The 13,378-nt window shown below is 40.1% G+C and overlaps 1 protein-coding gene across 1 annotated transcript; it reads right to left on the bottom strand.

The window, feature by feature from the left end:
* Positions 1–311: 311 nt before the first annotated feature.
* On the bottom strand, positions 312–11,616 carry CCT8 (chaperonin containing TCP1 subunit 8). The gene is made up of 15 exons (XM_005151641.2): positions 11,472–11,616; positions 9,780–9,870; positions 9,138–9,217; positions 7,941–8,090; positions 7,499–7,679; positions 6,720–6,781; positions 5,897–6,034; positions 5,277–5,455; positions 4,296–4,362; positions 4,131–4,218; positions 3,915–4,030; positions 2,554–2,625; positions 2,238–2,402; positions 1,717–1,836; positions 312–546 (listed from the first exon to the last, which is right to left on the bottom strand). The coding sequence occupies exons 1-15, from the start codon at positions 11,529–11,531 to the stop codon at positions 469–471; spliced, it is 1,647 nt and encodes a 548-aa protein (XP_005151698.1). The 5' UTR covers positions 11,532–11,616; the 3' UTR covers positions 312–468.
* Positions 11,617–13,378: the final 1,762 nt, after the last annotated feature.

Genomic DNA, 13,378 nt, shown 5'->3' with positions numbered 1-13,378 from the left:
ACTCAGGAGCAGGGAAGAGGTAGAGGAGTTGGAATAAAGGAATACATCTTAGCCTGGGAACAAGGGGAGCTGGACAGGAATATTTTAGATTTAATTCCTTCTCACCCTCCAATTCCTCTTTAATTGGTAATAAGTTAATTTTCTGCACGTGCCTGTTGCAGTAATCAGTAAGGGATGTCTCTGTGTCCACCTCAGCCCATGAATTTTTTCACCTTATGTTCTGCCCCTGCCCTAGTGAAGAAGGCCAACCCACACACAAATGCCTGGGAACAACCACATCATGCTAACTCCAAATAATGTGACAGTTAACATTTTAAGAGCAAGTATATTTATTGGTGTGTCTGAAGTTCTGCACTCCATCAGACATCATTCATAACTTAAAGGCAACAGACCAAAACATCATGACAGGCTCTGGCTGGAGTATCAAAAAACTCACATTATCATGTCACTTAAGTATAGTTAAATTGTTTAAGCATTTTGGTCTTCATCCCAATCCTTCTTTCCTGATGGAGGTTTAGGGCCACCAGCTGGTTTTGCCATAATGATCTTAAAAGAACAGGGAAAAGAAAAAGGTAAAGGTTAGAATCAGACTCTTACAGCTTTATGATTCTGTCAACATTCACTAAAATAAATGCAATTTCCATAGTCTGAACCTAAGCCTCAATCTGATTTTTATCCACCTAATTGAGATACTCACACATTAGTCTGGGTTGGGTTTTTTGTAAATAGCAGAAGCTGAGCCCTGATACACAAGAAAAGGGCTTTTACCTCATTTTTTGCATGCAAATTATGGTTAGTCTACAGAAAGTGAGTGCAAAAATAGGAGTGATGGGATTCCAGAATGCACACTACAGAAGGCAGAATTATCAGAGCTATTAGTCTGAATTATAGTCTAAACTTTACTGAGCAACACTTTAAATGCCTAAAGTCCACCCGTCCTACCATGTGAAAGGCTCTTTTCCTGTACTTGTGATAGCGACGAGCAAAACTAAAACTGCACTTGTCATCGCTTAGTCGAAGCTTGGGTTTAGTAGAATTCTTTTGCAAAGGCATAAACAAAATGTAGCAATCAGCACACCTAAGACAGCAGTGTCACATGTCCTCAAGAAAGTTATCATCTGCCATGTGCTTGTCAATATATACTCATGCATGTGCTCACACACACAGATACCTCTCTGCTAGAGACAGCTTACTGCACACTATTTTTCAGGCTCATCTTTCCAGTCATCCTTATCCCAATGTCCTTGTTGCTTAGGGACTTTTGGACCACCTGCCGGTTTTGCCATAATAATCTACAGGAATTTTACATGCAAATACATTTTTGCTAAAGTTCCACAAAATATGGAAAGTTAACATTTTATCAGTAAGATTATAATATCTATTTTCCCTAAAAGTTGGACTTTAATGTGAAAAATACATGACAGAAGGTTTCTTCTGTTAAAAGTCTTGCTTCTACAAAAGCACTGGACTACAAATACTCTGGACTATGAGTGTCAAAATGTCAAATCGTAAAAAAAACCCCAAAACATTAAAAGTGACAACATTACAACATTCCAAATTATGAGCTCTTCAGAAAACGACTTCCAGGCTTTCAGCAATAAACAAACCACATTTTCAAGTATTCTATTTTTCTATCTTGCATTCCAAGAAGATTCACATGTTCTGCACACTTAATTCAAGATTTCAATTCAGTGCCCAAATTACTTGTGATCTTACCTGATCTACCCTTAGGACGGTTACTGCTGCATTCGTAGCGAGCTTGATACCCCAGGATTTTCCAAGGTATGTGTCTAATACACCAGCTTCCAACATATCCTTCACAGCAGCAGCTTCAGCCTATCAGACAGGGTGAAAACATTGTTCAGACCTTCCTCAGGCTTCTACCTAGCAAGTTACTGGGTTTTCAAGGTTACAGGTTTAAAACAAGTTATCACTTTTCTAATTTCTCCTCTCTTCAGAAAACCTTTGTTCCTAATCCATTAGCAGGAAGACTAAATGATTACTAAAGACTTATTATCCATCACATCAGTTCAGTATCTCACTTTACCTTCAACAGAAGGCTACTATACTACACTGAATTTAACTGCTTGCTGGCTGATTATTACAACTCTAAGAAGTTATTCTAGACCATACAACACAAATTCAGTGATTTAAAGTACTTCTATCAATATGAATTATGTATATATTAACTATAACCCTGTACGGCAAAGCACCAAGTAATGCAAAAGACTATTTACCTCAATATCAAATCCAACATTTTTGTTCCCTTCCTGATGCATAGCATAAAGTTTGGAGATGACCTCATTAGCCTTTACTCCAGAGTTTTCTGCAAGTGCTCGAGGAATGGCTTCAAACGCCTCAGCAAACTTCTTGATGGCATACTGGTCAAGCCCAGGACAAGTCTAAAGTGAAGTTGAAAACCATGTCAGCATTTAAAAAATGTAGGTATAAAATAATATGTATATATTTGTATGAGTCACATATATATTTAAATAAGCATATATGTGTGTCTAAGTTGTATAAAAAAAGAAATAAAGTGCCCATTTGCTGTACCTCTCCATATGATGTGATCTGCTTGGCTAACTCAATCTCTGTTGCACCACCTCCAGGAACAAGACGTTTATCCTGTGAACATACCATCCCAAAACACAAAGTCTTGGTTAAAGTGTGGCATTAATTTTCACTTTTAAAATTTATAGATGCTATGAAGAATGAAACAGAACTTTATTCCACGCAGACTTATTACAAATATGCTTCAGAACAAACACGCATTACAATAGAAATTTACCAGAATTTACGCATTTGTTCCAATGTCATTGAAGAGAATAGCTTCTCGTGTAAAAGCACAATAATAATGCAGTGGGATTTGTGTTTGGTTGGTCGGCTGGTTGTGGGGTTTGGGGTTTTTTTTGGTTTTGATTTTTGAGCTTTTTGGGTGGAGGGTTGGCTTGGGGTTTTTATAAAGTAACTTAAACTCTTGCCTAACTAATAACAGAATTACTAGACTTTCTCACCTTTTCCATTAACTTTCCCAACATGCCACAGTTGGGAAATACCATGCAGGAAACAAATCTATTGTACACTAAGTTTAAGGTACTACAAAGTGCTTGGTGTTTTTGTTTTCTTTTAAATTAAGCATTTTGTTTATCCTTTAGCAAACCAGGATTCACTGAAGAACTCTCAGTCTTTCTAACAGAAAAGTAATCACCATAAATCATAAGTCAGGCCAACTCCTGGAGACAAAAATAAATACAGAAACTATGGCTGCTTCTGCACTTTAACTCTGTGCATGTCCTGGTAGTCCAGAAGTTCAGCATTTTCTGCGTGCATTTTTCTGAGTAAATTCACAATCATTTCCTTTTGTATTAAAAAAAAAAAACAAAACCAAATATGGAAAGATGAACATTCAAGTCCACAAAAGCTGCTCAGAAGAAACTCTGAAGAACTGAATTCTTCCATCTCTAAAACCTATCTGTAGTATGTGGAAGAAGCACATCTTGTCACCAGTGAACTATAAATTCAGTATCCGACCAGTCAGTTCCTTCTGATCCCCAGTGACAAAGCTATCTAGCTTTCCTCTGTCCCTGGCTTCCAAAGAGCATTATAAAACATTTAGGGAAATAGCCAAGCAATAGCTGACTGCTATTACAATGTAGTAAAACCAATCTATCTTCAAGAACTTACTTGTTACTGGAAAATTTAAGAGTAGTACATTCAGAGCCGAGCACCATCTTTCACGTACACTCCATTCACAACAATGTTGGCACCCATCTACACAGTCTTCTCTACACCTCAAGAAGGTACCTACGCTGATGAGTATCTGCTACAGCCCTTGTAGCAAATGAGGACAAAGCAAGCATGAGTTTTGCTTCAAACTCATCTATATAGCTCAGTTTTGATAACTGGTTACTTACCCTTGTGAGTACTTTGAAAGTATTTACACCATCATCCACTGCTCGCTCTATGTCATCCATCAGATTGTCTGTAGACCCACGAATGAGGATAGTAGAAATGGCACCATCCTCTTTTTCTGTTCAGACATGTGCATTACTGAATTTTGTTAGATGCAAAACACAAGAACATCGTACTTCTAGTACAGTAACATTAGGAGCTGTAAGGAACAAACATACCATGCTTAAAAACAACAACCTGTGTATCCCCAATCTCTGATAAATACACGCTGTCACAGTGACCCATTTCTTCTAGAGTAGGGGGAGTCTGTAAAGAAAAACAGGAGTTAAGAGGTGAACCTCCTCATCAGTTCTCTCCCTCCTACTCATTTGAAAAATCCATACCAGTCTGGGTAGGGCTGTTGCACCAACAGTTTTGCAGAGTCTTCTCAGATCCCACTTTGAGTTCAACCTTTAAAAACACGTTTGCAGAACAAATGTTAACAAATATTCTCTAAACTTGGCAGCATTCTGTAAACTAATGACGTCTATCAAGATTTACTGCACCAAGTTATAAAATCCATTAATCTCTTTCAGTTACAATTTTCAGGAATGCTATGCAAAAACTAAGAATTTAAAAACAAGTAGTTCAAATTGATGAAAATTATCAATAATCTAGTGCATTAAGACTTGAACGGATCTTTACAGCACTTCTATAATGATCTCTCTTTGTTATGAAAAAGATTTAGTATCATGCTGCATTTCCAGAAGTTCAAACTTTTTGGATACCATCAATAAATTTACAGCTTTCAACAAAGGTCCACTTATTTGCATGAAATGAGAGCTACCACTAGTAAACCTGACTTATGTTGTGCAGAATATGATTCAAGGATGCACAAATATGCTTTATTTAGAGAAGATGATTTAAAACCCACAAAAATAAAGTATTAAGAATTAGTTCTTCCACCCATCAATACATCAGTGTTGCATGGAGGCATTTCATCATTGCTAAACTACCACATGAAGACTGTGACCAGGCAGAACCATTGTGGCATAGTTTTACATGCCTCTGAGGCCACATCCCTCTTTACTAGATCCGTAAGTTTTGATATTCTTAATTTCAGCTGTGCTATAATAACACTTAAAGCCAGAATAACAGTACCACATACACAAGTTACTCCCTGATTAGGTGTCATACAGAGGTAAAATACTATCAAGAAACATAAGCTATGAAACAACCAAACTGCAGCTCAGGTTTTGATCAGTAGAAAACCAAGCAGTCTGCAATAGTTTCTTTCCAATTTGTTGGAGAGGCAAGTGCCAATATGGCAAGTACATTTCATAAATCTGGTAGATTAAATGTTTTTACATTCTTCTAGCACTTACCTGACTAACATAAGATTGTATTTGTTGGCATAGTGAAGTGCCATGTCTGCCACTTTGCCACCCGTTACTACTACATTTGCACCACTATCAGCAATAGCTTTCACTTGCAAATCCATTAGATTTTCTTCTCCCTTACTGAAATTCATCAGCTCTTCAGCATTCTTTATAAGTACAGTGCCCTAGTAAAAAATAAAACACATACATTGTTACCAATTCAGTGTTAACTATATGCCTAGAAGTTTCTGACAAATCATTTTGTCTCCCAACCTTATCCATAAACCCCAAGTCATCCTATTTCATAATACTGCCTCCCTTCCCAAGCAATGGGTAAAAGAAATCAAAAAAAGGGCACTCTAGCATTTACAGACAACCCTGAAGTTCAGACATTCTAGCACATACCTCAAATAACCCAACATAACCAAAACCACCTCGCAAACCCCAAAAACCCTCTGAAGTAAAACTGGGTTCAGATGTTTTCTATGAACTTTTTTTAAACTAATGAACTCGATATTAACAAAATTATCTCAATCATCAAGTGTCAACAATATTTATAGTTAAGTCTAAAAATAAGAGCACATGAGCATAAATAGATATACAACTTATTCTGAGCTTTAACATACCTTAGTTTCAGTTATCATAGCATCAAAAGGGCAGGAATACACAGCTATTTTTGCATCTTTGACAGAAGTGACATCTCCTTCAGTTTCTTTTTTAAAAACCATGCCATGCAGTACTGAGGAAGCGGAGATACCAGCACCCTGAAAGGAAAGAAATGGAATGGGGGAAAGCTGTATCTATCATTTATTGCCAGAAAGCTGCACTACACCCTTTAGGAAAGGCAGTCCTTACATTCATTTGAATGTAGCAACCTAAGTTTTCATTGCAGCATAAAGAAATGAGACTGAAGCTGATTTAGCAACACCAAACATTGCCTTACAGGTTTCCATGTTAAGATTATTTGGTGGTCCAGCTAAAGCCTATGACATACATTTTCTGTGCTCAATTTGTTAGGTATTTATTAGCAGAGAAAAAATGCAGGGGGAAATTCATACTAGATATAAACTTATTCCTACCTTAAATACTATACTGAGGCCTGACAAAAAGAATGCAAGATTAGACAGCTAAATTTCTGCCAGCCTGCATCTTAGCCTAATCTTGTGACTGCTTCTACAGCAAAGATGCAATCAACGTCCCTGTATACAATAGTTAATGTATCTGACTTAAGTGTATACTTTCATGATTTTAAGGATTTTTGTTTCTGAAAGTTGATAGTGAGCACTGAATAAGCAATATAAAGACCAATTTCCAAAACTTACTATGCATGCCACAACACAACAGGAACAAGAATATAAAAGGCACTTCCGAAATTTAAAGATCTGAAAATTAACTTTCATTAAACTGTTTACCTTCATAATACAGTAAAGCTAGCTACTTCCAACTTACCACAATTTTGCACACTCTAATATTATCAACGTTGAAATGACCAGAATCCGAAAGAATAGAAACTGTTTCAAGGAAAGAAATTAAAAAATAATTAATTTTTCCTGGTTAATGAATAAAGTAGAACAATGACCATAAGTAATGCCTGGAGTTCTTCTGAAGTACTAAATTTCAATGGTTTCAGATGCTTGCCTAAAGTTAAGGCAATTTTAATCTGCTAATAACCTGCATCAAGAGAAACAAATTTTGCTTTTACAATGTGGCAATCAGAAAGCAACACCTATTCAGGCTGCTAAATTAATTAAATTCAAATATCCATTTACACACATACATTCAAGAGTGAAGTCTGATGTAGAATATTTCCAGAAAACACTTAAAACTAAACATGAAAGCTTTTCTTCCTGGAAATCTAAAGGGAGAAAACAACTCAACACAACTACAGTCCTGCTTCCATTGTTCTGTGGCTGAGACTAGCAACAGCTTATATGAAGTGTAACATATTTTCCAAATGCTAAGAGGAAAAATATGGTTTCTGATTTTAAAAGACTAGAAGTCTGTTTATCTATAAATTTTTAGTAGGAAACAGACCTTTTCTGAGCCACAATACCAACAAGGAGTCCAACACAAGGTTATATACTCATTTCACAGGCTAAATCATTCCATCCAATTCAATCTGATAAACCAAACATACCTTTCACCTCACATGAAGACATTACTAACAATCATAAGCAAAACCATTCAGTTTTTTAGATGCATGCATACACCTGTCCTTGTCCACTTACCGCAGGCCTGAGCAATAAGCTTTGCCAAAAACTGCTCATTGCCATATTGTTTGCTCATCACTGAAGTGTGCAGCAAAGATGCCACTTCTTCAACATCTCGAAGGTTCTTTGCAGAACAGCACACCAAGTCTGGAAGGATTTCTAGGGCTTTCTTGCAACCTTTTTCATATCCTTCTATCACCTGCAAAGCAAAAAAGAAATATTCGCTACACCACTTTATATTGCTTGTATCTTCTTTTCAAAGGACCATTAGACATTAACAAAAGCAAAAGCTTACAAGTGTAGCAAGACATCACAAGCAGCAAATCTGTTCTACTGTTCTTCTTCATATGTATCTATCTAAAAAATTACTTCAGAAGGAAGCAGACAATTCACAATACCATGATCCAAGAATCCTAGTGTGAATTCAAGCTCTGCTAACTGTAATGAGAATATGACTTGCCTCTGAGACAGATAACCCCATCCTCAGAAGGTCTTCCGCTAACTCCAGAAGAAGACCAGCAAAAACAAGGACAAAGTTTGTTCCATCTCCAACTTCTTGTTCTTGCATGTGGGAAGCCATCACAAGCATTTTTGCAGCAGGATGCTGGACCTTTAAAAGAAGTTACATATCTTAGTTACTAAAAATCCACCTAGACTACAGTGTCAGATTTTTCTGTGCATCCAGTATAATCTCTCTTATTTTAAATTGGAAAAAGAGGACAGGTTTTCTTAACTGGCTATCTTCCCTAGTAAGCAAATGATATGTATGAAGAAAATAAAAATCAGAGATCTGAACAATCCCCCTACAACATAAATCAGACATCCCCGATATTGGTTCTGTTCTATTTTTATAGGACACAATAGTTTCACAATCAAGCTCTGCAACAGGAAGTTCAGCTCTTCAAGCTGAATTTGGATGCATAACATGCCAAGTAGATGCCTAAATACCTGTTTAGCGTTTTTCTGCTTACAGACTGCACTGCTTTCCCTTTAGTTCCAAGACAATAAAACCACTGTCATTTTATCCCAGAAAGTAATATGCAAGACTCATTCTATTCAGTAACTAGCCTGCATTAACACACTGTATTAAGGAAATACTTAATACTTACATTATTTCTATCAGCAAGTACAGAATTCAGTAAAGTATTATTTGTATCAAAACACAAATATTAACTTGATAGTAACAGTTATGAAAGATCAGTCTTCCCACACTTCTACTGTATCCACAGGAGGATGCTGCTTTATCCTCAGCTTCTTTAAATGCAATTAATGTATTCTAAGCAGACAAGAGATTACGGCAACTACCAACACTGGGAAATTAACTTAACAGTGATTTCATTAATAGTTTTCCAAACACTGCATTGTCCAGACATGCACTCTTCTAAATCTACATTGGTTTGGGGGACAAAAAGTAGGCAACTATTAAGCATTTCCTGCAGCTACTTAATGCTGCTTCACAGAAGAGTTCTGTTCCTTGCTGTGGGTACAGCACATTGACTTTACTCAAACCCAGTAAAAGATGTCAATGACTTACAAAACGACATACGTACATCATCTGTCAGGGTGGCATGTATTTATTAAACATTCAGAACCATAGCAGCCCATGAATGGAAAACACTAGCTCACAACTGACATCTTCTGAAGCAAGAAAACTTACATCCAGCTCTCTCAAGATAGTAGCTGCATCATTTGTAACAAAGAGCTTCTCCAAATGATTGATAACCATTTTGTTCATTCCTTGTGGAAGGAAAAAAAAATTAAAAAAGCATTCATTAGGAAAACAGCATTTTGTACACAAATACTATTCCATAGACTTCAGGTATATTTTATACATTAAAATTTTAACCCTATTTATAATTCAAGAAGCTAAAATATTTTTGTGAAATAACCCTTGAGAGAGTGCTACAATGAGGAGAAATCAGTAATTTCTGAATAAGCAGTTTTCTCTTCAGAAGAATATTAGCACATCATTTAACTAACAAATGCTGCAGAACACCTTTTGCTTTGGTGTATCTGGCCAGACATAATATGGGTATATTCATTATGACTATCTACCAAGTTAGTCCTTCCTTTTGTTTTTGTAGGTCTTCCATATAGCAGCAAGACAGCAAAAAGGACAAAAACTCAAACAAAAAACTGGCAAAACCAAGCACATCATATAGCATAAATCAAGAGCTAACAAAACAAAGTCCAAGTTATACAGCCACAAAGACTGTCTTTAGCATTCCACAGCAAGTCCAACATGCTTCCTCAAACACATTTGCTCAAAAACACTACACTGATTTTAGGATTTATTTACCATTTGGTCCATAAGCTGTACGAGTGGTTTGAGCAAGTTCTTTGCATGCCTGGATGTTCCTATAGACAGCTTCTTCTAGTCCTGAATAATGCTAAAAAGAAAGTTATTTAGAATTAGACTAACAAAGAAAGAAAAGTATTAACTAGTCATTTATCATCGAAGCAGTAATAATCTACTGAGTCAATGGTTTCATCAACCTTGATTTTGCATTTCACTTAAAAGCTTAAAAGGGAAATTAAACCTTACCCAAAGACAGCAAGAAAAGAGCTACTGTGTACTCCTCAAGTAGGCAGTTCAGCAGGTTCAATAAGCTCTGAACAGAACATCTGAACAGTGACTCAGTTTTCAATACAGTCTGTATGTCCTAAGTCTTCCAAATAAGTTAGTGGCATGCCAAAGGGAAACAGAAAACAACCTATACCAGACTGGAGAGGGGCAAGGGTTCTGTAAGCACAAAGTTCCGCGCCTGCTTCTTTGCTCACAGCTATTCCACAAAGATAATTTAACTCAGTTCTAGGTTCAAACATGTAAACTATGAAAATTCATAATGATCTATAAGATATCTGTTTGAGAAGCCAATCAGCCTGGCTTCAGTTTGGAAGCATTAAGAAAAGGAGGGATCCACAGAAAGAGCCTGAAGAAAGAGCAGGATAAAACATACTGTGTAGGCCATAAGAGAGGGGAGAAAGGTACTCTCTAATATTTGCTCTCTAAATACAAAAGAACAAAATCTCAGAATGCCAGCTGCCTCCTTTTGTAAAAGGCAGTTCTTGCTGTTCTGGCCTTGGAACCTCTATTAGAGCATCTAGGCCACTTTGTTTCCTTGCTCTCCCCCTGCCCTTGATATATGCCATTCTTTGTCTCCAAGAGATTCTGAAAAGAGAAACAGAGGTTTCTGAGTTGCCAGCTTCGCTTTCCTTGCTATTAAGTAGCAGCAACCAGAACTTCTATTTTCCTCTGTAAATAAAGAAAAACACACCAGACGTGCTTGCTTTCTGTCCACTTTCTCAAAGAATGACAATGCTTTATTAGGAACTGTCTGACTACTACCAAAATTTACACTGTGTTAGCGATACACACAATGAGAACGGATTTATGGAAACATACGGAAAATTGTGTGTTACTCTACACCGCTGGCAGAGATACTTTTCTTATGGGCACAGTAAGAGCATCAAGGGATGTACATAACAACTGGGACACTTCTGAGAAGCTAAATCTAGAGGCCCCGGTTGACTTTTGCTGACCACCACCTATACGAGCTCTCCAGACACACGCCTTCCTGACACAGCTTCCAGACGCACCGCTCGGGAGGGGCTGTGGGGACAGGGCCGGCGGGAAGTAACGGCAGCGCCTCCGGGCACAGGGAATGATACAGAGGAGCGGCCGCAGCAGAGCCTACTCTAAGACCGCGTGCGCCAAGCGCCGCCCCCTCACCGACAGTGGCGCTTGGCGCGGCCCAGCACAGACCGGGGCCGGTTCCCGCCTCACAACGGCCGTCAGAGGGTCCAAGGCTGCGGGGGGCGTGGTCGGGGAGCGCAAAGCCGCCCGGCCCCCACCTCGCGGGACCCATGGAGCACCGGGGCCTACCACCCTTCCAGAACCTTCCGCGCGCCGCTCCGCTGAGACTCCCAGCCACCCTTCCCATCCCACACCCCCTCGGAGGGAACAGTCCCTGCCCAGTGCCGCTCCCACCTTCGCCCCCTCCTTGAGCATCTGGGCGAAGCCCGGGGCCTTAGGGACGTGAAGCGCCATCTCTGCTCCGTTCGGGCCTGGCACCGTGGGGCGCTGAGGACGACGGGAGAGACAAGAGCAGGAAACGCGCAGGCGCGCCGGGGCAACCGGGAGCTTGCGGGCAGGGCAGGCTGCGCCGCCCCGCCCCGCCCCGCCCCGCCCCGGGAAGGCGGGCCACGAGGCGGGGCGCTGGGCTGTGCGCTTGGCTCCCGCCCGACTCCCGCCCGACTCCCGCTCGGCTCCCGCTCGGCTCCCGCTCGCAATGGGCGGTAGGTGGCGCGCAGGCCGCGGGTTGTCTGCGTCTGTGGGGCCTGTGCTCTGTGAGCTGGAGGGGTTCTGCCCAAAGCCGGGTTTGTTACAGCAGCGGCTTGCCTGCCATGTTTGTCTGCCCGCAGGTTTGCCTGAGCCCGTCAGAAAGCTGCGTAGTCTTTAGCTTGATCGCCGGGCAAAGGCTACTGGGTTTCTAAAAGAGAATGGAGATCGAGAGAACGGGGAGTATTTAGAGGTGCCTAACCTGAGAGATGGTTGGCTTGTCCTGTGGCTCTGCGTTTTGCTTTAGGTGAATGTGACCAAAGAACGTAAATGGTCATCTCATTGTTGCTGTATTTATGTAACTTATTTAGAAAGAAAAGACCCCTGTTCATATTTTTCTGAAACAGGTAGGAGAGCATTGGCAGATTTATTGTACTATGTCCAACTCACTTCCTCCTTGTGTCAGGGGTGCTATGTGATGGTGCTCTTTCCTAGGAATCATCAGCAATATAGTAAGGTGATATGGTGATCGTGGCTGATGTTGGCTTCTTTCACTGTCAAGTGCAGGGTGTTTCCCAGATGTTTATCTGAGTACATTAAGTGAAACATGTCCCAGAAACAGTTAATAGCCTTCATTGCCACTGGTGGCAAAAACTGGTCATGAAACTTTGCAGACTCCAGTAGAGTGTTTTGTTTGATACAGACCAGACTTGTTCAAATGGAAGCAAAATGTGCTGATAGCACTGATAGTCTGGATAGCAGCCCTGAGGAGAAGGAGCTGGGGGTGTTGTTGGTCAATGAGAAGCTCAGTATCACCTGGCACCCTGTGCTTGCAGCCCAGAAAGCCAACCATATCCTGGTCTGCATCAAAAGAAGTGTTATCAGGAGTGTGATTGTCCCCTTCTTCTATGCTCTCAAGAGATCCCACCTGCAGTACTGCATTCAGCAATGGGGGCCCCAGCGTAAGAGGAACAGTGACCTACTTGAGCAAGGTCAGAGTAGGCCATGAAGATGTTCAGAGGGTTGTAACACCTCTCCTATGAAGACAGGCCGAGAGAGCTGGGCTTGTTCAGTCTGGAGAAGGTTCTCAGGAGACTTTTGTGCAGCCTTCCAGTACCTAAAGGGGCCTACAAGAAAGCTGGAGAGGGAGTTATTACAAGGACAGGTAATGACTGGACAAGGAGGAATGGGTTTAAACTGAAGGAGGGTAGATTTAGATTGTGTATAGGGAAGAAATTCTTCACTATGGGGGTGGTGTGGCACTGGAACAGGTTGCCCAGAGAAGTTGTGGATGGCCTGGCAGTGTTCAAGGCCAGGCTGGACAGGGTGGTCTAGTGGAGGTGTCCCTGCCTATAGCAGAAGGGTTGGAACTGGATGAGCTTTAATGTCCTTTCCAACCCAAACCATTCTATGATTCTATGATGGGAAAATTACAGTCAAGTTCTCATTGTCCAGGGTAATCATAAGTAGTATGTGTGCTACAGAACACAGTGAAGAGTACTTAGGAGGCTCACCTATAAAATATGACATCTCTATAAAATAGCTGAGGTCCAGCCAGGAGAGAGTGGAGCTGCTTCGGTATGGAGCTGCTTTGTGTTTGATAAGTTTTATTAACT

The sequence above is a fragment of the Melopsittacus undulatus genome, chromosome 2 (assembly GCF_012275295.1).
Source record: "Melopsittacus undulatus isolate bMelUnd1 chromosome 2, bMelUnd1.mat.Z, whole genome shotgun sequence".
In the NCBI taxonomy this organism is placed as follows: domain Eukaryota; kingdom Metazoa; phylum Chordata; class Aves; order Psittaciformes; family Psittaculidae; genus Melopsittacus; species Melopsittacus undulatus.
The sequence above is the reverse complement of the archived record's forward strand: the minus strand, read 5'-3'. Positions and strand labels throughout refer to the sequence as shown.

What these genes read in the sequence shown, in the direction of transcription:
- CCT8 (XM_005151641.2), bottom strand. Translation starts at nt 11,531, where the DNA reads ATGGCGCTTCACGTCCCTAAGGCCCCGGGCTTCGCCCAGATGCTCAAG. An exon ending in TACAATCTTATGTTAGTCAG is followed by an intron (nt 4,363 to 5,276) that starts GTAAGTGCTAGA and finishes GTGTTTTTAAAG; the next exon opens with GTTGAACTCAAAGTGGGATC. An exon ending in GGTTGTTGTTTTTAAGCATG is followed by an intron (nt 4,031 to 4,130) that starts GTATGTTTGTTC and finishes ATGTCTGAACAG; the next exon opens with AAAAAGAGGATGGTGCCATT.